The sequence below is a fragment of the Cygnus olor genome, chromosome 9 (genome assembly GCF_009769625.2).
Source record: "Cygnus olor isolate bCygOlo1 chromosome 9, bCygOlo1.pri.v2, whole genome shotgun sequence".
NCBI classification, from domain to species: domain Eukaryota; kingdom Metazoa; phylum Chordata; class Aves; order Anseriformes; family Anatidae; genus Cygnus; species Cygnus olor.
In genome coordinates this window covers 6,752,321-6,780,100 of record NC_049177.1, presented here as the reverse complement: position 1 = coordinate 6,780,100, position 27,780 = coordinate 6,752,321, and the positions used below count along the sequence as shown (strand labels likewise).

The 27,780-nt window shown below is 38.3% G+C and overlaps 1 protein-coding gene and 1 long non-coding RNA gene across 5 annotated transcripts in view; one reads left to right on the top strand and one right to left on the bottom strand.

The window, feature by feature from the left end:
- The window catches only part of LOC121075153, a 140,903-nt gene that overhangs the window by 72,055 nt on the left and 41,068 nt on the right, over window positions 1-27,780 (bottom strand). The window lies entirely within an intron of this gene.
- On the top strand, window positions 769-9,390 carry TRIM42 (tripartite motif containing 42). 2 transcript variants are annotated; one of them, XM_040568124.1, is made up of 5 exons: window positions 769-1,265; window positions 3,129-3,835; window positions 5,121-5,944; window positions 6,644-6,685; window positions 9,135-9,390. In XM_040568124.1, the coding sequence occupies exons 1-5, from the start codon at window positions 784-786 to the stop codon at window positions 9,219-9,221; spliced, it is 2,142 nt and encodes a 713-aa protein (XP_040424058.1). In that variant the 5' UTR covers window positions 769-783; the 3' UTR covers window positions 9,222-9,390. The 2 variants fall into 2 exon arrangements, with proteins under 2 accessions (XP_040424058.1, XP_040424057.1); XM_040568123.1 differs by having other exon boundaries at window positions 6,644-6,871.

Sequence of the window (27,780 nt, the reverse complement as noted above, 5' to 3'; positions counted from 1 at the left end):
AGCAATAAAGACTGTTTAGGGGAATTACATGGGGCAGTGCAGACAAAGTCCAAGTACTCAGTAGAAAAGCACAACTCAGAGAACCCTTGAAAAAGTTATGTGTTGCTAAAAATGTGTACAAGTTGCTATCTAACCTCTGCATTATGTCAAAACGGAAAAGTCTGTCTAGGTATTAGCACATGGTACACAGGACTAATACTTTTTTCTCTCCTTACTGCACACCTAGCCATCATGAACATTTTGCAAAAGAAAAGCAGATAAACATTTATTCTACTTATTGATGCAAATGCTTATTGATCTCCCAAAATTAACTATGCACAATAAAAAAGCCTTACAGTTGATTAAACTAGAAAGACAAGTGGCATAAATACCATCCACTAAAGGTCTAAGTTATACTGTGGAAAGCTGTTCAGCACACAGGTCTAAAGCTTCTGAATGAAAATTTGATTGATACAATAGACTACAACCATTTCAAAGAACCCATTACAGCTCATCATGCAGTTGGTCGCATAAAATGACACAGACATTGTGGTCTGTAGGGCTCTCAATTAATTAAAAATTAGAACAGACTTTGAGGAAAAAGGCTTAAAGGAGCGGTTACAATAAACTATGCCAAGACCATTTTAGTAATCCCCAATTATAGATTAACCTATTAACAAATATTGAATTGCTAAATTTCAGAAAAACTATTAGATAGCTACATACAGCATATCAGGTACATGTGTATAAAATTCTGTGTGTGCCCTTATTTGAATGTCACTGTGACATCAGCTTCCATGTAGAATGACGTGTGTTGCCACAGCACAGACCCTGACCCACCCTGACATAGCTTGTGCCTTTTTGGAGCTCTATTGCTGTAGTTTGCAGAGAAGCTTAAAGGGTCAATGGATTTTTTTCCAAGTGTCTGATAAAGGGATGGATGAAAATGGATGTACCTTTTCAATTTGCCCATGCTTCTCAAATTGCTTTTACCTGACTTGCCACAGCAGAAAGAAAGAATGCTGCTTATGTTGGCGCTTCCTATTTACCAGCGAGCAGAACTGCACCTGTTTCCCATGTCCATATGAAGAAGACAAACCTTATCAGTGCTGCCACTGCTCATGTGCAGAGCACGCAAATTGCTGGTGGTGCTGCTGCTCTTGTTCAAATAACCCAGACTGCAAATGCTGCTGCTACGGTGGAGAGAATTCAGCATGTCAGTACTATGCAAGCAAATGCTGCAGAAACCCCATCTACGAACAGTCAAGATCATCAGCAACTGTTCAGTAAGTGGAGTCATGAGCTCTTAATTTCTTGGAGTTTTGTTTTTCTGGTTTCCATTTAGGAACATAAGACACATTGGTTCATTGGAGCAATTCCAAATAAACACAGGATATCTTTCTATTTACAAACAGAAAATGTAGTTTTATCTTGATATTAGTGAAATGTTATGCTTGCCATTAACTGGGGCAAAGACTACTCCAGAACACCACTATACTTCCCACAGAGTGAAAATCTATGTAGGGACAAGAAGGAAGATATACAGGGAACCTTAAAACAAGGAGGAAAAAATGAATATGTTATCAGCATGGGGCTTCAAGACAAGAACACAGGAAAAAATGGATTAAAACAAACAGTATTAAAACTGCAGTTAACTGGCAAGGGAAGGAAGCAGTTGTAATCAGAGTAAGACAAAAAAAAAGACAATTATAAAAGCTCAAGAAATGTCGCACAGAGAACGGAAAGAGGGCATAGTAATATTAGAAGATAAAATCAGAAGGGAGGGGCTGATTATTAAATACAGAAATGCTAAGCTAGAGAGCACTCAACAAAAAAGGTATTCTGGGGGGGAAGGACAATTGACAAAAGAACACTAGATTAGAAGAATAGCAGACAGAGAAGAACCGACCTCTGGAAATGCACAGTGCATTCCTACCTAAGTAAACTTCTGAGAGATCAGAAGGAATCCTCATATCAACAAGAAATTCTATTCTCTTTAGTTTACTATTTTTTTTCTCCCTCTCCCTGTTGTTGTTAGAGTGCCGAGAAGAACAGATAGCATGGTTGAACATCTGGGAAGAAAAGGTCAGAAGGAAAGTAATAGCAACATGTATGCTACATTCAGACACAGCAGAAAGCCAGAGTGTCTTAGAACCAGGGGTCCATCCTGAATAATGGTGCTCACACCAAAGATCTAGCAAACAGTAAAAGAGCCATCATAAAGTAATGCTGTATTTTTACAATAATGTCCACAGGCTGAGAGGCAGGTTAGGACAACCAAGATTTGAAGAGAAAAAGCGATTAGCATATCCTGAAAAATCAGTCCTTTTCTAAAATAATTAGAATCATTTAAATAAAATTATCCACATCTGAAAGTTTTGGCAATTAATATAAAAGAATCAATGATAAGGCTGCTACTAAAACTAAGAAAAATGTTAATTCATTCTAAAAATCAAAAATAATTCATAAATGAGTGATTTTTTTAAATGACTGAAAATTAGGATGATCGTATGTAAATGTGGGTTGTTATACTAAGCAGAAATGCCCTTAATAGTATTTTAGAAGTGGTGAAATGCTTAGTCATGCTACTTTCTCGATGAAATATTCCATTTGAAACATTTTGACATTTATTGTCTAGAGTTTTCATTAAAAATAAAACATTCTAAAAATCTTACAGAAGTTGTAAAAGAAACCAACACCCTCTGAAACAAAACAAAGTGTTTCATATGAATTGCAGAAATTTTTTTTCTTCATTCTAGGTATTTGTTGTTTTCATTTTTAAAATTAATCAGACAAGAAAAGGAGACAAAATACATTTCAGTTTATAGTAAACCAAGCTATATATATACAAACAGTCCACCAGCAATAACTCAACAAATTTAGACAGACCTGCAGCGACTAAGATGTCTGGTTTTCCCCATTGTTGGCGACAGCATTCAAAATATAGTGAAATAGTTATGAAGATGAAAAGAAAATGGATTCTTAAATGTTAACCCAATTGTTTAAATAAAATATCCAGTAGGAATAGAAGGATTTTTGGCATGCAAAGCAGAACTACTTATGCTATCCATTTTGTTTCTCAGATGGTACCCTAACATTCAGATGTCATATTTTTGTTGCTTTGTTTTTTCCTGTTTGATTTTATTTAGGTCAAAAGATGTCATGTCAAGATTTAGAACTAGGAATAACGCATTTGTCAATATACCAGAAAGGAATGCCTCTAACCATGCCTTCCGTGACCAGCTTGCCTGTCCGCTGTGTAAGCAGTTGTTTCTCCAGCCATTTATGCTGCCATGCAATCACTGCATTTGTGAGAAGTGTATAACTAAAAGCAAGACCAAAGCTGAAGCAACAGACAACTTTTATATCATTGTATGCCCAGTATGTAGTAAAGCACATTGTCTCCCCTACACTAATAAAATTCAGCTGAGGAAGAATTACCTCAGAGCAAAACTAGCCAAGAAATACATGCGCAGACATGGCATTCTGAGGTGGAGATTTGACCACAGTGAAAGACCAGTCCACTGTGAAATCTGCAGGAAGAGAAGAAGAATGGCAACCAAAAGATGCAAAACATGCGGAATTAACATGTGCAATGAATGTCTGCATTTATACCATAGTGAGAATGGTGCTCAAGACCACATTTTCACCAAAGCACACCAAGAAGATAATGAACAGTGGCCCTGCCTGCTACACTGCAACTCACACCTCTCCGAATACTGTCTGGACGACCACAAACTGATCTGTGGGTTCTGCAAGAACTCACTGCACAACGATCACGAGACTATTCCCTTGGCAGTTGCATGTTCAAAAGAGGCCGCTTCCCTCTCCAGCACAATTGTAAAATTTAAACGAGGTTTGTATTCGTGCTGCTTCTCACCCTTCCCCACGCCCCCTCAGGAAGGCAGCTTGCACATAAGCTTGATAAGCCACATTGATTCTCTACACAGCACAAGAGTCATAAAGGTGGCATGTTCCCACTGTGGAAACACAAAAGGAACAAACCCGTAATTGTGTGGCATTGTGAGACAACTCTCAACTACTAGGGAATGAAGGATCTGTGTGAGACAGGAACAGAAATGTGCATCTAGGTATGGGAAACTCCATTCCATGCTGCGAGACCCAGAGTAAAATAAACACCAAATATATCTGCAAATTATTTTTAAATATTAAATGTTCTGAGTTTTACATGTTTGAAGAGGAACTTCCTTCCCTGCAGACAAATTATGAATTGTCTCTCTTCAGTCAGTTTTATGCTTATGTCTATGTAGACTAAGAGGCAAGATGGCCACATTTGTCTCAGGTAGCCCATCAGTGTCACTTCTTTTATCTAACACTTCATCCATAGCAACTAAGGGGCTGAACAGAGACTGGGGTTTTAGGAATTTAGGATTTTCTTTTAGTTATTTTGATCTTTGCATATAACATCACAAATGTTGCGGACAAAATGAAATTGCATGGCAAATAATGTTCAGAAAAGTAGAAGTAAACCTCATGCAATGAGAAACAGCTGGAAATTTTATATTCTCAATTTCAAAATAGAGAAAATAAAATATTTGTACAGGATTTTGTAATGTGACATTATTTCAAAACATTACCGCATTCTAACAAAATTTACTATCAGCCTCTGGTATTTTTGATTCTGTTCTTTCACAATTCTCAATTTTTGTGACAGAAGATTAAATGACACCTTCACATAATGGCCATCAGAGAAAAGTACTGTCAGCCACAGTCATACCCAGGGCTATACAGAGGTGCATTTGGTACCATTATTGTAACTTGATACTGACATAATGAATTTCCAAAAATAATATAGAGCTACAAGTTTCAGGATTTCCCACGTAATGGAGTAAAATCATGACGCCTATTTGAGGGGAGATAAATTTGAGTAAATGAGGGAATAATAATAAAGTAGCAATGAGCTGCCTAACTTTATCCACTCAAACGTGAACATTTGAACCCAAACAACTTCCCTCAGGACTCACTAGCAACAGAGATGACAGCAAATTAGTAAAATTCTCACTTGTGACATGTTCTACCAAACCTGAAATTTTTTTAAACTACAACCTATCATTCTGACTCTAGTAATCTGTACATTTTAATATGAAGTTGGAAATACTGACCTGAGTTTTTTTTTACAGCACGCCAAGGGGTTGATAATGATCTAATGGAAGTTATCCTGTTAAAAAATAATTTCCAGACCTACAAGGATGCCAAAAGGAAGGAGATCAGAAATGGATTCTTAAAATTACGTATGGTTCTTCATGAACAAGAAAAAGAGATGATGGAGTTGCTTGAGAACATTGAACTTAAAAAACAGAAAGAAATTTCAGAATATGTAAACTATACATCCAGTCAGCTCTCATATATGGATGGCCTTATTCAGTATGCTGAAGAGGCTCTTAAGGAGGAAAGTCAAATTGTGTTTCTACAATCTGCACACTGCTTGGTGAAAGAAATAGAAGACGCAATTCCTTCCATTTTCCATCCTAGTCCACTTCTCAGAGAAGATCCTTTAAGAAAACTTCAACTCAACTTTGATGAACTTTTTGCCATTTTACAGGGGCTTGTCCCATCTCTTAGTGGAATAAAACAATCAGACAGTAAGGCAGAAAAGAACCCCTATTTTTTTAACCCAGAAATAATGCTTCCAAGGCATGTTTCAAGCACTCACAAAGACAAACAAGCAACATTGCTCCAAAGCACATCTTTAAATTCTGTGTTTGAATCAGGCACGATGATTAAGAACACTCCTGGAAGACGACCAAGCTCTATGCTTCCCCATCATTCTACACAGAGTAATAACATGTGTGCATTTTGGGATGCAGCTTGTGAAACTCCAATAAAAGAAAGAAAATATCAGTTTGTTAACCTTCCAAGTCCAGAACCTATAGAAAAATTATCAGTCTCAGTGCCAGGACACGTTGTTATATACCAGACTGTTGTCTACCCAAGGTCTGCCAAAGTAAGACACTAACAAATCCTAAATATATGCAAAAGATTAACTATTACCATTATGTTTTCACACTCTGAGGTTCAGAGTCCATACCTAAGGAGTCTGACTACAATATCAGTTCAAATACGTTATTAGTAGTGGGCAATGCTTTTCAAACTTGCTTTTTGAGATAAATTGATTCGCACTTTATCATATTCAGTAAGTTTGTTATATTATTATATATGTCATAAATATATTATATGGAAAGGTCCAATGCAGAAAGAAACAGATGTACTATGTTTGTATTTAAATATCTATACATCAGAACAAATCATTTGATCCCAGTCTTGGCCTTCAATGTGACAACATCACGTCTGTGTAATTTTTCTCATTATACATTTTAGAGATGTTAACAAAAATAGGATGCCAATTGCATAAGATCCAAAGTGCACGTTGAAAAGCACTGACTGACTGTCATCAGCTTGCATTACCCTTAGCATGTTAAAAGAGAGTACTATGAAATTCACGGCAAGAAGCTTAGCATTTTCCAAGACTCTAAATTGCATATCTTTCTCGTATATTTCATGATATGGTTGGTATTTCAGCTGTTTTGGCATTTAAAAATTAAAATTTGCCAAACTGGAGCCTTCCAAACAAGTAACAATGAAAATGAGCAAAAATAGAGAGTACATAATTATGCACTACAGATTTTTTTTTTTCTCTTCACAGATTTACTGGACTTGTCCAATAGAAGATGTAGATTTCTTTGAGGTAGAGTTTTATGAAGTTGTTGGCATTGGTTCTGATAACATTGTCCAGACACAACTAGATGGCCTGTTAAGCAAAATACAACAGCAGAACCTTGAGATATGTAATCTTGATCCAAATACAGAATACCTTTTTAAAGTCCGTGCTGTCAATAAAAGTGGTGAAGGAGAATGGAGTGAAATCTGTAAGGTACTGTATATTCTTCACATATTTTAGAGAGTTGTGTTAAATTTCTTGCCTCAGGACTTGTCTTCTCCCCCATCTATTTATGAGGAAGACTACTTAAATAGAAGATTACTATTCGCTTATTTAGGTAAGTGATGCTAATAAGTTACACTGGATTTTTCCACATGTTCTTTCTAGCTCAGTTTGCAATTGCTTGTCCTATGTAGAATGTTCCTCTCTCTTTTTTTTTTTTTTTCCTAGCAGGAATTCTGTGTTATGATTATATCAGCCGAGTCATTGTAATATTCATATTACTTCAGGCCTGAGACAGCCTTTGTACTAATCTCTCTGAACACACAGGGTAAGAATATGAAGAGTCAGATCACAAAAACTTTCAAGGTAGAACAAAAAGGCAGTAATTAAATGAGAGAGGAGAGAGGAAGCAAACAAATTTAAGAATATTCTTTGACACCTTTGGCCATAAGTCTCCTTTACTGTGGTTTTAGAAGAGGAAGAAAAGTTTTGAAAAGATAAAAGTTAAAAGGAATAGGAAGGTTTTCAAAAAGGTGTCAAAAGTTGAGACATTTAATGAACTAAATTTAACATCCTTTGGGCATCCCAAGTCTCTTGCTCAAGTCATGTTTAGTTTTTCATAGATTGCAGAAAAAAATACATAATTCATGCTTTTTCCTTGACAAGCTTTCAGTAAAGGGTGTACTGCCGCGCTGTAGTGCATAAAATGCAGATGTATTCCATGAGAAGGGTAGGTGCCATTCTTAGGTTCCAAATACATTTCACAGACCTTTTCTTATATTCATTGCACCAAGTGCATTGCACCTTCCAGGCCTCTTGTTCTTTGTCACATTTAGAGAACAAAATCTCAGCTTCGAAATAGCATTCAGACATCCTACTCACTTGGCAAGTTCTAATGATAAATAGTACCTTCCTGGACTGCTCCACTCCTATACTTAAAACACTGAAAACACCATATATACCTGTATGAATTTATAAGGCACAACCCCTTTCCCTAAGAAAAGTTCAATACAGTTGACTCAACATAAGCTCGTAATGCCACAGAAAGTGTCTAAAGGTATATAACAACTGCATGGGACTGACAGATGGCATGCGTCTTGGAAGATGCACTTCAGAGGTAGCAGCTAGGAAGGCAGGTCACCCTTGAACTGGCACAAGATGTTCATTATCTGGGCAACTGGATCCTAGTTTAGACGTCAATGAATGGAATTCCACTACATCTCCCTGTCTAAGGGAATGAACAATATAGTGGATTTTTTTTCAGGAGTTGGACTCGATGATCCTTATGGGTCCCTTCCAACTTGGGATATTCTATGATTCTGTGATTTTTGAGTATATGTTGAGGTTGTGGAAGATGAATGACAGGAACTGCAGGTTTACTTGTGAATGGAACTGCTGCATTAACTGCCCTAGCAAACCATGCAGATCTGTACCATAAAGCAAGTGGAGTCCTCTAATGACGAAATCCATGGCTCCCTGGAGATGTCTCAACAGAGTAGGCAAAAATTTGTTGCTTCAGTAATGAAGGATTTAGCTGCTTCTGCCATGGGAGAACAAATGAAAAGCATGAAGGAGGCAGTTAGAAAACCATGAAGGGTAAATGCTGGAACTCTACATCTGCTGCTTCTGCTGCTGCCAGTATTGCCACTCTTGGAAGAGCTCCTCTACATACCCACCCCTTCTCAATGACAGCAGAAGCCTGCAGCTGCCCTGTAACCTGACATGAATGCCGATAGAATTCACATTCCTTAACTTGTCTCTTGGGACTGTCAACCACAGAAACAGAGATAATGTTGATGGTACTTAGGCACTTTTAAATCTTCATCAGATTCTTGTCAATGAAACTGTTGGAAGGAGACTTTTTCAAAATCACTTTGGAAGCCAAATGAAAAATTACTTTCAATAGGATGTGGGCTTCTAAACCCTGCGGTCATATCTGAAACACCTTCCCTAAATGAAAAGCTTGTCAAAACCTAATATTTTGTATTAATCACTGTACTGCTGTATTTGTATTAGTTACAATGCAAGCCATTAGATAATTGCTCATTTTTGATATGAGATATTTAGAAGAGTTCAATTTCTATTTTGCCTCCGAAATAAGTATTTAGACTTTCCAAAGTTTAACATGGATAAAATGGGCTCTTGGCCGCTTTGAAAATATACATGTAAGTGGCAAGTTCTTTTGAAAACAGACACTAATTAAATCTGATTCCCAAAATAACAAAATCTGTACTTTAATACATTCTACTTGCAGATAACCACTTCAGATGAACACAGAATAATTCAAGACAGATGGGGGATTCAGAAGAGTATGCAGGGTGCTCTGCATACACCGAAATGATAGACAACGAATGAAGGCAGGATTCTTTCTGTTGCTATTGTTGTTGAACTGGAAAATGTGAATGCTTTCTTATGTAATGCCCCCTTTCTCACTCAAGTCAGCAGCCAGAGATCTAAGAGTGAACTGTTCAGACTATTATTGCTTTCTGGCAAATAAAAATAAAAAAATACAGCCTTTTCATTATCTTTTCTTTTTCCAGATGTAACAGCGAGGCCTAAGAAAAAAGCTATGCCATGCATAAAAATATAGTATAAAACCCATTAGTCTACTTGAGGAACTTTCACAGCTTCAGAGGAAATAAATGAGATATTTGCATTGTAAGGTAACATTCCAACCATTATTACCTCCGAGACCACTCAAATACCAGTTAACAGAGAGCTGCAGGAGCCTGTATCAGGTTTTGCATATTTTTAAAGTGCAGAACTAGTTACTCTGTATATACACATTTTTGGTCTCAGCCTTACTCAGCTGAAGTATAATGTGCATACATACATATAATGAAGTATGCAACAGGCAGGACAAACACAAAAATGAGGGCAGACAGAACTTTGTAACATTATGCACTTACTTAATGATAGCCAGGTTTACCTGACTGCTGTGAAGGTCACCTGTGTGAGACACAGAGTGTCAATTTATTTAAAGTAACTGCATGTAAAATGAGAAGTCACAGCAGGAGTTCACTGAGCAGGAGTTACTGGATCCACAGCAAATCCTTGTGTTCAAATGATCAAGAGTAATACTCAATGTCCTAATTTGTGCAGGTATGATCTTCCATGGTCCCTTTAACTTCAGCCATACCACCCAGGTATGTGTATCTACACACATTTCACTCCATACATATTTTTATACACACATACATATAAGTATTTAAATACATTTATAACTACCTTTCCAGTCCTTTCAAGTAAGGCATTTACTTGGCATAGTAAATAGGATTAGGGCCATTACTAGCTCTTTTAAGTCCCTGCTGTGCATCTACGTTTGTGTCTCATCTTCAGCATGGAATGAAGAAACCCTTTATGGAAAATTACACATTATGGATACTACCCAGGAATTTCTGGACCTTCTGCTTCTTTCCTTAAGGCAAATAAGAAAACTTAGGTATATTTATTATTAATATATATTTTTTCTATTGCACCTCTCATTTCTGAAGCTCCGTTTCAGCTTCACATAATTCCTGCAAGGTAGTAACATTCTATCCACTTTATGGACCGGTAACATGCTAAAGGAAGAGGTTGAAAAAAAAGGGAACAACATCAGCTACATAACCAAAATCTGAACTCTGAGAACACCTAGTTCTCTGTCTTGTGCTAGCCACCGAGCTGTTAGTGATGCTTCAAGTGACACGTATGTTCTTGCCAGGATCCCTGTGCAGTCTTTCCTTGACAGCATACTTTTCTTTGGATGAAGTCACTACATAGGGGCAAAAGCCATTAAAGGTAAAAGAGGATTGCATTTTCAAACATATTATGAAATAGTTTTCAAATATATTTCAAACAATAATAGGAGTACCTGACTTTAAGAAGCTTATTCTGAACACTTTAAAAGGGGCCTTATCTTCATACGTGAATAGCACCCACAGTCTAAAAAATTCTGCTTGATTTTTGCAGAAATCTAAACATTTGAGCTCTCCTGATAGTAAAACCTAATTATTCCTTCAATACTCATGGCTCTTTAGAACCCTTCCCCAGACAGTGAGATTTTACACCTATTTCAAGGACATGTGAGTTTTTACTGATGGTCTGTAGAACCCCAGAAGATCACCCATCTGGCATTCCTTTTGGTATATTTCTCTGTAGATGAATAAGATTGCAGTTTGGATCAACTGTATAAAATCCCTTTGCACCCATTGGCAATAGCAGCCTTTCGTACCCAGCAGTTCTTAAGAGATGCAATTTGCAGTACACATTTCTCTGCAAAGCTTCAATTCCTATTTCAAGGAAACAGTGACTCTGATCAATTGTATAGGGCAACATCTTATCAATATCACCAAGAGATCAGAATCAGTCCCACCCTGCAAGCTTTAAGGTTTTTATTAATTATTGTGGGGGTGCTGGAAACCTATGTTTCTTTTCAAACACATTACCTTTCAAACATCTCTATCTCAGCTCATTTTTCTCCAGGGTTGCCTTTTTATTTTCATGAGAAGAAAAAAAATGCATTAAGTTCTTCACATACAGTTCAGTGCCTGCCTGTTATAAGCACAGCCAAATCCCACGATGACTAGATGTCTACAGCCCAATTTACTGCACTTCTTCTTTCAATAAGCAGGCAAGGCAAAGAATGGGACAGCATTGCTTATCTACCGCTTGCTGCTGAATTGCAGCAATCGGTGGGGAGGCAGCACCATCTCTCACCCTGTGCAGACATTTTTCAGTTGCGTGCCCTTAAATTGAAATTTTGAGGTGTTTATAAATAAATAAAAGCCTGCCTGAACTTAACGCCGTGTGATATTTGCATAATTACTTTTCAAGGTAATGAGTGTACCAGAAGCCAAAACACAGAAGGTTGAGTATCTTTACAACAGCCTGTGCCAGCAAATAAACCCAGAACTCTTGTAAGTGCCTAACTGCAGAGCAGTTTGGAACCAGTGTAATTTATTTAAGGAACAATAAGCATCTATTTGTGCTGGGCAGGGTGCCAAGGTGAACAAATGAAAGACATATATGTAATTGAATATTAGACGAGCCATCATTTAATTTCATCACCATTTGTCTCTTGGAATATCTCTAAGCAACCCTGCTGAAAAAAATATCACAAAATAAAGGTGGCTGTCAGATCACCTCCTTTAAAGCCATACATTCACCAAAGCAAACAGCAGGCCTGAAGAAAATAATGACAATTTGAAAGCAAACATTCTGGGATGGTGGCTACTCACTTTAAGTGACAAAATCAAGATCAACTTCAGTCTAAAATACAGATTGAGCCAGTGGCATCTCTGTCTTCCTGGATGGTAGAGAGGCTGGCAGATAGGAGATACGTTGGAGGAGTAGCTGGCTAGCCCTTGTTGCCACAAACCAACTAGCCAATCCACCCTTCTGAGCATAGCCCCTAGATATGAGGCATCAACAAGTAAGTCAAGGTATTTCAATCTTTTACCATCCATAGTGTAGCATAAACTATCAGGAAGTGATTAGTATCAACATAATTCAAAGGAGTTTTGGTCTGTGGTGTCTTCAAGAATACTTCCAAGATGATCACAGAACTTTGGAGAACATTGGTCCCAGTGTCAGACACTACTGCTGCACAGCAAGGGCTAGAGGCCTTTGGAGGCCTAAATGCTTAACGGACACTTCTGACTGGAAGTATTCCCAATGTTTCCTGACATTGTTACCGTTCCTAATGCAAGCAGACTCACATTGCATCTCTTTACAACACATAAAATTTACTTCATAGCTGATCTAAAATTCTGAAGTACACAACTACAGGTATTATTTTAAGCTGCAGGATTTTAAGCAAATAAAACAGAATAACAGAATATAACCAAATGTAAAAGTAGCCTGTTACAACTATTCTGTTTTGGACTGTAAAGCTGTAATTTAGTGCTGCTGAGAAATGCATCCTGAAAGTTAGGGGGCTGCCTATTGAAATTAGGAGAAGGAACAAAAATGAAAAATAAAAATAAAAATAAAAATCAGAATGGTTTGAACCAAGTCCCTTCTATATCTTATAAACCCAAATGCACAACTTTTAGTCACCCACTTCTGAAGTTAAAATTATCTGGACAAAGGAAAATCTGAAAATATCAGTAAAGCTTAAAAATATTTGTATAATAAAAGACAGGGTAGATGCTAACAAATGCATGACAGAGAGAGAGAGAGAAAGATATCTCCATAAATGTAAGGTCTTGGGTAGTTGATCCTGCCACAGGAAAACAGAATCAGAAGTAATATTATCAGGAATGTTAATGTATGTAAGAGAACAATGCATACAAGATGGAGCTACATTGCAGCAAAGGAAGAATAATATAGCAGCCTACCTGAAAGGTATAAACAACTAAGAGGAAGAGGAATACTTCCTCATGTAGTAAAGCTTCTCATCCAGTAAAGTACATTTCAGCTTGTGGAAGAGAGAAGGGACTTCTTCCAAAGGACATTTACTGGTACGTTCAAGCCACAGAAAATGCAGCCTATCATGGCGATACAGCCTACCTATAGCTGAAATACCTAGGAAATATTTTGCTTCTGCTTCCCAGAATGAACTCTAGCTTTTTAAACATGGATATTTTTATTGCAACATAGAATTTGTGTTTCAATCATTTCATTATTTTCCTAGGTACAAAGTACTTCAAAAATTTATAAGAAAATTTACTTCCTTCCCCAGCATTTCTTTTGCTATGCATATGTTAAGCAACCTTTCCGAGAGAAATCCTGATTGTCAAGAGCTTTCCCAGCCATGCATCAATCTTTTTAATAGAGTTCACTGTTGTTTTTTTTTTCCCCTCCCTATCCACAATAGTAACTAAGACAGACTCTATAAATTCTGGGATTTCAAACTGCAAATAAAAATCTTCTGGATGTGCCCTTGCATTTATAAATGTGTTCATTACAATGGGATTTTTGCATTACTTACTTTTACCAGCTCATGGTGGGAAACAAATCTTAGTGAACCTAGATCAAGTAACTAATTGTACTGCTGTGAGTCAAAGCAGTGAGAGTATCCCTGACTTTGGAACCAGTGTAATTTGAGAAACAATAAGCATCTATTTGTGCTGGGCAGGGTACAAAGGTAAACAAATAAAAGACATATGTAATTCAATATTAGATGTGTCATCATCTTGTTTCACCACTATTTCTCTCTTGGAATGTCTCTTAGCAACCCTGCTGAACAAAGCATTACAGACCTCAAAGACCCCCCGGCTCCAGCCCCCTGCCATGGGCAGGGATACCTCCCGCCAGCCCAGGCTGCCCAAAGCCCCATCCAGCCTGGCCTTGGGCACTGCCAGGGATGGGACATCCACAGCTGCTCTGTGCAACCTGTGCCAGGGCCTCACCACCCACATAGTAAAGAATTTCTTCCTAATGTCTAATCCAACCTACCCTCTTTTAGCTTAAAACTGTTACCCCTCATCCTAACACTGCACTCGCTGACAAAGAGTCCCTCCCCAGCTTTCCTGCAGCCCCCTTTAGGTACTGGAAGGCTGCTTTAAGTTCTCCCCAGAGCCTTCTCCTCGCTAGACTGGACAACCCCTCAGACATTTACACTGTGATTTCCCTGGTTTTATTTTATTTTTTTCTTTTTCCAACAAACACTTTGAGCAGAAATGACATTGCATTTGCTGGCAATTTCACCCTTAGAAATATTCAGCTTTTCATCAGAAAGCCTGCACAGAAAGTATTATTTCTTTGTTTTAATGTTACTGAATATATTCTTGATTTGCACAGACAGTTCTGAACAGGCTAGCTCTTATTCTCCCAAGATTGTTTTTATGAAGGTTAGAAGTCAAAATGGGGGTCATAAGAAAACCTAACCATCCAGAAATCAATCTTTCAAAGTAATTTTTGAACCTCATAAGATTATACAAACTAACGATGCAGAACTCGATAGTCCAAGAACTCTTAAGCTAAAAAAGCAGTAGAAGAGACCCCATCTGCAGTAGGTGTGCTGAATGGTCTCCTATTACAGCTCACAAAGTGATCTACACAAGAAGAGTCAGGTTAGATAAAAGCTCTGCCTAGGCTGTTACCCACTGTCTCTAACAGTGGCAAGCAGCAGTCAGAAGAGTGTAAGAACTGTGATGTTCTCCAGGCCTTCATGAAGTATAGCTTAAGAGTTAATTCAACCATGAGTAGTATCCAATAGCTCACAGCTATTTCTTCCTTTGGATTTGGCCACTCCCAGCTTGAGACCCTTTCAACTTTTTGCCTGCATTATATTCCTCCAGGGCAAGGAGTTTCACCGTCTTCAGAAGTAAAATCAAACCTGACTTTAGAACTTCATCATATCGGCTGTGTTTAAAATTTCATTACATCAGAGAAAGTACGTAATATTGCCTAACATCTCTATAAATGTCTACAGTAAGGTAAATATATATATATATCTATATATATTTGCAAAAGATAACTCACACAGTACTGAAGACATATACAAAGGGAATTTCTAACAGAAGTGCCAAGTGAATCTACATGAAACTCTTACTAAAAACTTCTAAGGGATAATATTTGGAAACTTGAAGGGAAAAAAGTAACACTGGTTTTAAGAGTTAGGCTTTTCTATTATTTGCCTGGGTTGGTGTCCATGCACACTTGCATGTATGGTATTAAAATATTTTAAATATTAGCACGTGCCTAGCTTTCTTTTGGGCAGTTATACCTTCCCAAGGTTTATTCTGAACTAGATTTGTGGAAAAGAAAATGCTTTAGGCAAATGCTTTGTTTTAGAACTTTGCAATACAAATTATCTCTACCTGCTAAATTTAAAAAGTTTTATTTTAGTGAATGATATTCATCATCCATTTTAGTCACCAGGGAAAAATGAAGTAATAATCTACCTGGAGGACAAAATATGGAGTAGCGTCAGGGAGTCAAGCTGGACAAAGTTCTTGATATCCTGCAGTTTGTGATGGTTTCACATTGATGCCTAGCTAAGGTCTGTAAAAACACTTGCTCCTAAGGGTGCTTTGTGTTAGGAGATTAGAAGCAAATGAAGACAATTTTCACTTGCAGTGCTCTTTTCTCATCAAACCTTTTCCTAGTGAATTATTCACTGAGGAACAAAGTTCAAATGGTCTCACAGTTCATTTCCTAGTGTTGTTATAAAATTAGAAATCACAACACAAGCTTATCCAGCCAAACAAATAAACATAAATAAACATGTACTTGTCTAAGTTAGTTAAACACATTAAAAGTAGGTAAAAGAATACAAAATGGGGGGGGGGGGGGGGGGGGGGGCAAAGGGGGAAGGGGAAGATAGTTGGGTGCGTGTCTCAGCAACTGTGCTATACACTGCAGGAATCTTTCTGGGGCTACAGAAACTTCCAGATTAGATTACTATACATCATTCAGAAATCCACAAGGAATTTTGTCCAGCAACAGAAATGCATTGCTTTATGTTTCCACATGGGGTTTCTTTAGATGGTCAGAGAAAGAAAATTCACCTACTGTGTTGTTTTTTGTTTTTTCCTTTAGCCTCTTCTGAATCTTTTTCCCCAAAGCCAAAAAATGAGCTCTTGAGTGTGAAAGAGACTGATTTAAAAACTCCAAAGGCTGGAAATGTTTGCCCTCTCTCAAACTCAAATCACTTTCTGTTCCCTACTGGCAAATGTATTTGACAAACAGAAGCATCCATGGTATTTAATGTAGCACCTGAAAATGGTCTGCTGAGGACTACAGTATAAGATTTCTCTGTCCCAGGCACCGTAGGTTTAAGGGCTTGCCAAAACACAGCTATAGGATAGCACCTTTCCAAGGTGTCACAAGAGATATTTAAGAAGAGAGCAGAATTTGTTAATTAGCTGGGGCAGAAGTGCATTTATTCTCACCGTCCTCAGAGCCACTCTGTTAATACAAGACGAAGATTTGGCTTACAAACCAGCCTAGTGAACTGGATTTTCTAGAGTCTGTATTATGCCAATGCAATCATACAACGTTTTATTAATATGGAGAATGGCAGAGTTTGGTTGCGTCTGCTCAGACCTTGTCTCTCTCAAGCCTCGTGACATGTTTGAGCATAGAGACAAGAAACATATACATAGTGCAAAAACACAAGAGTTTACTAATTTCTTATTGCCCAGACCTGAGCTGGGGAAATAAATAAATAAATAAATAAATAAATAAAGAGAAACCAGACAATTATAGGTACTACAATACCATTTTTTTCTGATGATTTCAGGATGCTTTAACTTCTACAATGCTACTCCTCATCATAACAAAGAAAGAAACACATACCAGAAAGTCTCACATTTCAAGACTTCAAAAGCTGCAGAAGTAGAGAAGCATTGCTAGACTTTATAGTGGAAACAATTAATGAGGAAGAGTAGGATTTCTGCATCCTTCCTTATCACTATCTCCACAGAGAGCAGGGCAAATATGACCCTGTAAAATTATGGAATAGCCACCTTAGCTCAGGTAAGTCCATACAATTTGTGTTTAAAAAGTTCCACCAAGACCTATTGGTAAGTTATTTTTATACAAAAAATAAATAAAAATATTTTATGCATGATAGTCACATCTCCATTATTTCAATTTCCTTTCCTGCAGAGACAGAAATGCAACTGGAAAGCTAAGGACATTTTGCAAAGCCCAGTATTTTTCAGTGAACAACACTTTCAGGGTAGATCTTGAGCAAACCTAAGGACAACATATCTGTTACAAAATCTGCTATGTGCAGAAAGCTGGAAGGAGTTAAAAATAATGTATATAGCATTCAGTTCATCATCCATAACAAACAATTTCTAGCCACCTGATACTGTATCATTAGTCCAATTTTAAATGCAAACCTTGGTGTTCAGCAAATAAGAATAATTCTTATTTCAAGGGGTGTTTTATCATCTCCAGTCAATGTGAGATTAGTCAGCACAATAGTCATTGAAGGAACTCAAAGTGCCAGAGATTTGGAAAGGAAATGAATAACAATTTAATGGTAATTTATAATTAATTATGTTTATCTAGCAAGTGATCACATCATGTTGAATGTTTCATTTAAAAAAAGAGATAGGACAGCAGACCTTCATTTTCTTTATCACATAAAACCTGATACCTCCTGGCTATTTCACAAAGTCCTCTTGTCTTCAGGCTCTTAATTCCTGCCTATAGGTTACATAGGGGAATATACACCCTGCTGGGCATGGGGTAATTAAAAAGCAGATCTTGCAATACCTGCATCACTTCTATAAAACATCCCGGTTAAAAAAAAAAAAAAAAAATCACATCATGTGGCTTTCTTTTCCAGAGGTACTCATAACCTACTTGCTCCCATAACTTTGTACTTTCAAAGGTAAATAACTTCAGCTAAAAAATCTAAGGGAGTGCTGCTTGACTCAGTTTCATTGGCTAGCCAGGCTTGCTACAGAATATGTTTTAATAAGCTACCATCTGCAACCTTCCCATTATAGTCTCTTTCCCAGGTTGTGTGATATGTGACAACTTTGTTAAATGCATATAGGAGCAGTCTACCATGCAACATTATTTCAGAGTGACATGCATTGGAATTCAAATTACATCATTCCTTTCTAGAAAGCAAATGGCCATAACTTCAAGGAGGAGAATAATTCCGAGAGCTCACAATGCATTTCAACCTCAATGTTAGTCTTTAAATTAAAACCAAATTAATTTTGCAGCATCAGGGACACGCAGTGGAAGGAGATGAGGCATAAAGAAACAAAACTTTCCATGCACTTAGAGCTTCCATAACAAGCATTTCAAGGGACTAGCAGCTCACCTTTACCCCCAGTCTTGCACATTTTTTTAAAACCTCAGTTTAACCAGCAGTGAATTTTACCCTTTCTTCCAACAAATCAGTAATTATCCTTTTCTCTCTGGAGAGGCAGTGTTTTGTGCGCCTCTCAAGAATGAGGCATTTCCCACAGGGACATGTGCTCCTTATTCCCCTGTATAAAAAAAAAAACGTTAATCTGAGGAAACATTTTCTTCTGAACAACAATATTCAAAGCCCAGGTGAAGGACTGTTCAGATACTGAAGCTACATCACTACATACAGTCAGCAGCCATACTTTGCATAACCACATAAAAGGGATTCCTGTATGAGGTTAAACATCAGTTTAATTAGATACAGTTAAGAACCAGATACTTTGCACAAGTAAGGTTGATCAATTTCTAGGTCAAGAGATTAGGAGGAAATTCTTCACTCAGCAGGGTGGTGAAGCCCTGGAACAGGTTGCCCAGAGAGGTTGTGGATGCCCCATCCCTGGAGGTATTCAAGACCAGGTGAGATGAAGCCCTGGGCAACTTGATCTAGTGGGTGGCATCCCTGCCTATGGCAGGGGGGTTGGGACTGGTTGATCTTTGAGGCCCCTTCCAACCCGAGCCATTCTATGATTCTATGAAGAATACCGTATTATTGAGTTTCAAATTCTTGATCAAAATCAGTCAGAAAAAGTATCTGAAAACAGATGCGACTAATGTAATCAAATTGTTCTTTTTATTGATTAAAGGGAAAAGGATGCTTTGCCAGAGATGCACATCTGAAGAGACTTTCTTTTCAAAAGCTCTGAGTTGAGGTGCCAAGTTACTCCTAGGTACAAATTATTCAAGCCAGGCAGAGGTCAAACTTGCAATCTTTTCATCAGTATCAGACGCTTTATTCTTTGCATGGCTGGCAGGATCATCCACCTCCTTGCCATTTGCTACTGGCTAACTTAAGTATCTCCTGCTCTCATGATGTTTCTGAGAAACAAACCCTAAGAATTTAGTTTTGTTTTAACTGTTTTAAAAGGACAAACTAGAATATTATTCAGAGCTTTTAATTCCACTGTGTGGGAGGGCAGAGAAGGGCTTGCCAGCTACAAGAGCTGAATTTCTTTGTGTTTCAAACTTAAGGAACAAAATAGGAACAAAAAGCTAAATTTTTGAATCGGGTTTATCCCTTGACTAGTAATGCCATCGACTGGTCTTACAGAGAAAACAATAGCTCTGTTGCCAAGCAAATCTTTCACTGGTTAGAGATTATACACATGCTAAGGTTCTCTTTAGACTGCAGAGTTCAGCTCAGTGCAGTGCCTGTAGAATTCAAAATACTGAACAGATACCCACCCAGTCCCAGCTCCACCTACTGCTCCATATGTGCCCCTTTCTGAGCCACTCCCAGCAGCAAATAAGGCTGAAGCAACAACCACTGAATCGGATATTTGAGCTGCTTTGCAACACAGAGCCAGATGACATTGATGCAATGGACCAATCACACAGACCAGCATACAAAGAGAGGCGTAGGAAAACTACTGTCTAGCAGTCAGCAATGGAGGTGGTGGTAGGACTTGGATTTATGAAGTATATTACATGAAAGCAATTGGACACCAAATATCAATGAACAGACCAAGCAGTCACCCAGCTCCACAGAATCACAGAATTTTAGGGACTGGAAGGGACCTTAAAAGATCATCTAGTCCAATCCCCCTGCCGGAGCAGGAATACCTAGATCACATCACACAGGAACGCTACTGATTAGCTAGAGATACAATTTCTCTTCTTTAGACTAAAGGTTAATTCTCTCCATCCATAACAAAATACCACTTAATGTGTATCTATTCAATCACACAGGAAGCGTGACCTGAGCAAGGACACATCTTGTTGCATGACAGGTTGGGAGCAAACATGCTGGAGGAAAGGCTTGTTGATGTTATACAGGCAGCATAAGCTGCAGTCTCTAAACACATTTATAATTAGGTTATTTGTTAGGTTATTAAGATGAGTAGGCTATCCCACTCTTGCAATGATACCTATATCAACCAACAGATCCCTAAGACCTTCCAAGGCTTGCATATGTCTCAGCAACACTTCAGTTCTTCCTAAAGATCTAGCAACATCTCATTTAGTTCTTTCCATGGGCTGCTGCCAAACAAGGACTAGAACAGTTAACTTTAGAAACTCATTCTATAAACTCATTCAAGACAAAAAAAATCATCTGTGAATTTATGCATTTCTGTAGTAAATTTCATAGAACTGGCTTTCAGAATTAATTTTACAGCCGACACACATGGTTCTGTTACAAATTAACTGAATTTAGTATCTTAGTCCTTACAAAGAGTTGCTGAAGTAAAAAGGACAATTGCATGACTTCCAGCCACTGTGGATTTTGGTAGCATTCCACATAACCTCATATTAATCCTTCTTTATTTACTCTGTCTTAAACCAGAATTATACAACCTCAAATAGTAACTTCACCTTGCCTTTAGAAGTATCACCTACAAGTTACCTCAGTTCATTTCACATACTGCATTATTTTTATAGTGGGTTGTCTACTTTAACAGCCAGTATGTTGTAAACAACAATTTTTAAATAGCATATATAAAAAGGAATAACTTCGCTACCCTTTTTCTTCAGGACACTGGTTGGCAGAGTCCCTTGGTAGGCAGTTCTGAAGGGCAGAAGAGTCCAGGAAGGCTGGGCACTCCTCAAGAAGGAAATCTTAATGGCTCAGGAGCGGTCTGTCTCCACGTGCCCAAAGACGAACCGGCATGGAAGAAGACTAGCCTGGCTGAACAGAGAGTTGGGGCCAGAGCTTAGGGAAAAAAAAAAAAAAAAAAAAAGGGTTTATGAACTTTGGAAAAGAGGGCAGGCCACTCAGAAGGATTATAAGGATGTTATAAGGATGTGTAGGGACAAAATTAGAAAGACCAAAGCTCATCTGGAGCTCAATCTGGCTACTGCTGTTAAAGACAACAAAAAATGTTTTTATAAATACATTAACACGAAAAGGAGGACTGAGAATCTCCATCCTTTACTGGATGCGGGGGAAACTTAGTTACAAGAGATGAGGAAAAGGCTGAGGTGCTTAATGACTTCTTTGCCTCAGTCTTTAGCAGGAAGACCAGTTGTTCTCTAGATATCCAGTACCCTGAGCTGGTGGAAGGGGATGGGGAGCAGATTGTGGCCCTCACAATCCATGAGGAAATGGTTGGTGGCCTGTTACAGCACTTGGATGTATGCAAGTCAATGGGGCCGGATGGGATTCACCTGAGGGTGCTAAGAGAACTGGCAGAAGAATTGGCCAAGCCGCTTTCCATCATTTATCGGCAGTCCTTACTATCGGGGGAGGTCCCAGTCAACTGGTGGCTAGCAAACGTGACGCCCATCTACAAGAAGGGTCAGAGGGTAGACCCGGGGAACTATAGGCCTGTTAATTTGACCTCAGTGCCAGGGAAGCTCATGGAGCAGCTTATCTTGAGTGTCATCACGCGGTACTTACAGGGCAACCAGGCAATCAGGCCCAGTCAGCATGGGTTTATGAAGGGCAGGTCCTGCTTGACGAACCTGATCTCCTTCTATGACAAAGTGACACGCTTAGTGGATGAGGGAAAGGCTGTGGATGTGGTCTACCTTGACTTCAGTAAGGCTTTTGACACCGTTTCCCACAACATTCTCCTCGAGAAACTGGCTGCTCGTGGCTTCGACTGATGAATGCTTCATTGAGTTAGAAACTGTCTGGGTAGCTGGGCCCAAAGAGTCGTGGTGAATGGAGTCAAATCCAGTTGGAGGACGGTCACTAGCAGAGTCCCCCAGGGCTCAGTACTGGGGCCAGTCCTCTTCAATATCTTTATCGATGATCTGGATGAGGGGATCGAGTGCACCCTCAGTAAGTTTGCAGATGACACCAAGTTAGGTGCGTGTGTCGATCTGCTCGAGGGTAGGAAGGCTCTGCAGGAGGATCTGGATAGGCTGGACCGATGGGCTGAGGTCAACTGTATGAAGTTCAACAAGGCCAAGTGTCAGGTCCTGCACCTGGGGCGCAACAACCCCAAGCAGCGCTACAGGCTGGGAGATGAGTGGTTAGAAAGCTGCCTGGCAGAGAAGGACCTGGGAGTGTTGGTTGATAGTCGGCTGAATATGAGCCAGCAGCATGCTCAGGTGGCCAAGAAGGCCAACAGCATCCTGGCTTGTATAAGAAGCAGTGTGGCCAGCAGGACTAGGGAAGTGACTGTCCCCCTGTACTTGGCTCTGGTGAGGCCGCACCTCGAGTACTGTGTTCAGTTTTGGGCCCCTCGCTACAAGAAGGACATGGAGGTGCTGGAGCGAGTCCAGAGAAGGGCAACGAAGCTGGTGTGGGGTCTGGAGAACAAGTCTTACGAGGAGCGGCTGAGGGAGCTGGGGTTGTTCAGCCTGGAGAAGAGGAGGCTCAGGGGCGACCTTATCGCACTCTACAGGTACCTTAAAGGAGGCTGTAGCAAGGTGGGGGTTGGTCTATTCTCCCACATGCCTGGTGACAGGACGAGGAGGAATGGGCTGAAGTTGCACCAGGGGAGGTTTAGGTTGGATAGTAGGAAGAAATTCTTTACTGAAAGGGTTGTTAGGCATTGGAATGGGCTGCCCAGGGAAGTGGTTGAGTCACCATCCCTGGAGGACTTTAAGAGAAGTTTAGATTTAGAGCTTAGTGATATGGTTTAGTGGAGGACTTGTTAGTGTTAGGTCAGAGGTCGGACTCGGTGATCTTGGAGGTCTCTTCCAACCTAGATGACTCTGTGATTCTGTTAAGATAGACTTTCTTCATTGAAATTGGGTTTGAAGAATTTATTTAATATAGATTAAATCACAGTCATATAGCTCATGTTTCTAATTCTACATAAATTCATGTATGGCAACATGTATATGCAATTTACACACTACGAAGTAACCACTTTTTTTTTTTAATTCTACTTTACCTGTCTCATATTTAAATAGATTATAAAAAATCCAAATTCCTGCAAACAAAAATGCAACCAAAAAACTCCCAAATGTTCTCATAGTCCAACTGTATCTTTTTTAATAGTATCTCCAGTATGTAAATTAATTAAATTGCATAAACTACTTTGCAGCTTCTAAATTGATCTCCCTGCTCTCTTCATCACCGCCAGCACCACCCCGTGAGATCTCTCAGAAGCACAAGTGAATCTTGCCATGTGTCCTCAATTTTATTAAAAATTAGGTTCCAGGTAATCAAACTGAAAGGTAAGAATACTTCAGTGGTGATGTGTGAATGGCAGTTTTGACAACCCTGGTGAAGTATCAAAAGGAGAATCTAATGGAATCTTCTCTGAGAATCAACACCTACAATTTTCTATTCAAATCAGATATTCAGAACCAGCCATGGGTAAAACCAAACCATAATCCAGGCAAGAAAACAGCACTTAATCATGTGTTTAAAGTGTATGTTTAAGAAAAATTCTTCCATGAATAATAGGAAGAAAAAATTGTAAAAGATGGTAGCTGCAGTAACTATAGACCAAGCATGGGCAGTAGGTTATAACACTGAATGAAAATCAATAGATCCATTTACTACCACTAAAGAAGGTCCCTCGGTGAGTACTTCCCTGAATTATGATAAGAATTCAATGGAAATTCTAGTTTAAGCAAACAACTCTATTTACTCTAAGCTTATATGTTAAAGAAACTGAAGTTTTAGATAAATGCAGCAATTTGTTACAGTCTGACATGCAGTACTAATTAATTTCATCACAATTCAAATGACATTTATGAATGTACTGAGGTAGTTTGGATTAATCCACTAGGCCTAGAGAAACATAGCTACAAGAAAAGCCACTCTTCAGTGAAAGCCTTGCTTCAAATAAAAGAAAGTATGTAGAAGCTATATAATCTCTTAATATTTGCTTCAATATAAGGTCTACAGAAAGACGTCAAAACCTCACAGAAGACAGTATTATCTTGACATACCAAATACCATAACTTTTTCACTGTACCCTATTTGCATTTTTGAAATCCATATACTTTCTAAACTGGTGCTTTTTTCTCTGCTGTATACTACCTAGAGACTCTCCATAATACTTCTGAATCAAATGGAGAGTATAGCACTATAAATGTTTAAGGAAACCAGACATCAGTAAATTCAATGAATCTGCTTCAGGTATTCCACTATTATTTTAAAAGAAGTTATGGAATTATATCATGAATACAGCTGTAGATGGTCAAAATACTAAAATGTCTATACATCCAGCAATATTTTTATCGAATTTTGTGAAAAGAATGAGTAATAAAATGCTCAGAGAAAAATAAATCTCAAAACTTAAAACTTTCTCATAATTAGGATATAACTATCTCAGTACCAGATAAAATTCTAGAAATTCTACTAAAACCCATATTTTAGCAATGTATTGTACCAAGAAAGATATTCACAAACACTGCAGCATTAAAGACTCATAGGAGCTAGTGATTACTATGACCGTCTCATCTGACCTTCTCTGTACAAAGTCTGTAAAAATGCATCAAAACCTTCTTAGGTACCAGTTTTTATTTTTTAATATTTCTGTGGGATCCTTCAATTGCTAAACATTTTCAGTGTTTAATTAAATTTACTACTGACAGCAAACTTGATAAAGTTTCAATGCTTAGCTACAAAATGTTGAGAATTTTATGTAGAAAGATCAAAGTCATCATCTTTCCCATGACTGATATCCTAACATACCCATCAACAAATACTTGTCACAAAACGCATGCGTGGCTTTGATGCTTAAATCATGTCATCCTTTACCTATCATATATAAGATTAAATCCAAAGTTTCATCACAGTGGTGATCATTAAGTTCAAACTAGCTAAAAAATTGCCACCATCTCCCGGCTTACATCTCCCAAGGCACCTACTTTCTTTGGGCAGAATGAAACTGTGAATGGATAGGGTAAGGCACATCAGACATAGCAGAGTCATCCAATCAGTTATTGCAGACAAGCACATCAAACAACTTCTTCTGACTATAATGAACTCCATCCTAGCAACAAATGGGCTCATGTCCCCTCTGCTCCTGGGGACGGCTGCTCCAGAATATCATTCCATGCATAGTTTTCCTTAATTTCCACCATAAAGTTATTCATGGGCAGTGTATACTCATTTTTCTTATGCCAGCATCTTTAATCATCTTAAATAGCTCTTCAACCTTCACAGCATTTATTCCTGAAGTTTTTATAGGGGGAAAAAAAAAAAAAAGGAACCCCCTACCTCCATTTTTTGGCTTAGCAAGTGCCAATTTCAAACATGAAGCTACTAATCCCCTTACTGCTCCCTTTCTTCCACTGTTCTGTTAGAGAGGAAGAGAAAGGAAAGACTTTTCAAAAGCTGCCTGTGACTGTAGAACTCGCCTCTAAAAATCATCCCTCCTAGTGACAAATTTGACTCTTCTAAGTAGAGAGAAAAAGATATATTTCCTAAGCAATGTTGTAAGAACAGATAGACATGCACAAAACCTCTAATGCAGTCTTTAAGAACCAGGCCATTTGCCTAGGTAACTTTGCTGTCCTGCATTGAAAATGTTGATGATGACATTTGTATTTTGCTATGAGCTAGGCTATGCTTTCAGAAGATACTATGTAATCAAAAGGAAAGTAATTAGGATGGATATTGCCACTAGTTGTTCAGATCACTTAATCACTTTACTGCTTTGAGCTAAAAATGCTATATTATCATTTCCTTGATAAACTAAATGTAATACATAGCATTTCTCATTTTAAGATGCAGGCTTTTTCCCTTCCAAGTATTTATCTTTGTTTGAAATGTTCCTGTAAATAGTGAATCTACAGATAACTCATATTGGCAGTGATAGCATATGATTCAAAACTGAAGCTACTGTCATTTTAAATCTTTAGAGAAATATTTTATTCTGAAATACTAATACTTTCAAGATTCTACTCCTTCAGTAATTTTCCAAATCAATTGGCAGGTCATACTTTCATTTCACTGCAATCTAGAAAGAAAAGGGTTTTGCATTTTTGTGAATATATTTTTAAACCATTTCTATAAGCATAAATCAGTATATAAAATTAATTAAACCTTGAACTCAACTGGATTTTTTCTGCAGTCTAGAAGTACCCATTTTTCTGAAGCATTATGCTGCTGGGTAACTATATTTTTATTACAGACACATGAGAGTATTTTAAATTAATTCTGTTTCTATTTAATATTAGTGGTTATTTACATACTCCTTTTGGTTTCCTTGTCAACAAAGCCATGCCATTTTTCCATATTATCCATTTCCTCTTTAACATTCTGTTCACATAAAAAGCGCATACAACCAACCACAGACTATGGTCACATGGCACCTTACGTGCCATATTCACGATAGTGGCTTACCTTTTTTCGCATTGAATTTTTCAGTAATTCTGGACGTCAGTGTACATACCAACATTTGCAACAACTTCCCCTTGCTCAATAATTAGTAATATTTTTCTTGGGGCCACAATGCTTTGGGGCTCCCTAGGAAGCAAAGAGTACCTATACTTATTTCTTGCATAAAGGGCACGTTACTGCTTTTGCTGGTGGCTCTCCCTGATAAAAGGCACTGCCTGGTTACCTAGCCCTTACCTTACTGAGCTTGCATGAAGCAGACCATCAGCCCCCAGTTTTCCTCCACATGCCCCAGTCCCAGCTCTCTCTGCTCTGGAAGTGGCTGCACACGCATGTGCTGAATTCACACCTCTGAATGGCATAAATTTGCCAGCTTCCCTCACCCAACACAGCAGTTCAGTGACAGAAAGGTGCAGTACTAAAACAGAGATGAGATTTACTTAGCAAGCTTCAAAGTTAGGTTTTTGGGTATAAAACTGAAAAAGCAAATTGATTGCTTTACAGAGTATATGAAATATCATTCCCATCTCAACCTGACAGCAGGGCTCATTTCTACCTTCTTCAAGTATACCTCAGGTAGAAATCACTCAGCATCACATATTACCTGAGAAGAGATGCTTGACTCACCTGACCTTCCAAATGATCCCCTAACTTGTGTACATTTTTCCTTCTTTCTAAGATTTTAAAGATATATTTTTAAATACAAAGACTATTATATGCTGCAACAACATATATAAAGGAAATTTCTTCTGTCCACTTCAGACAGAATTGTGCAGGACATACAGGAACTATAAACTATCTCTGCACTCTCCTGGAGGTGCATATAACAAAATTTATTTTC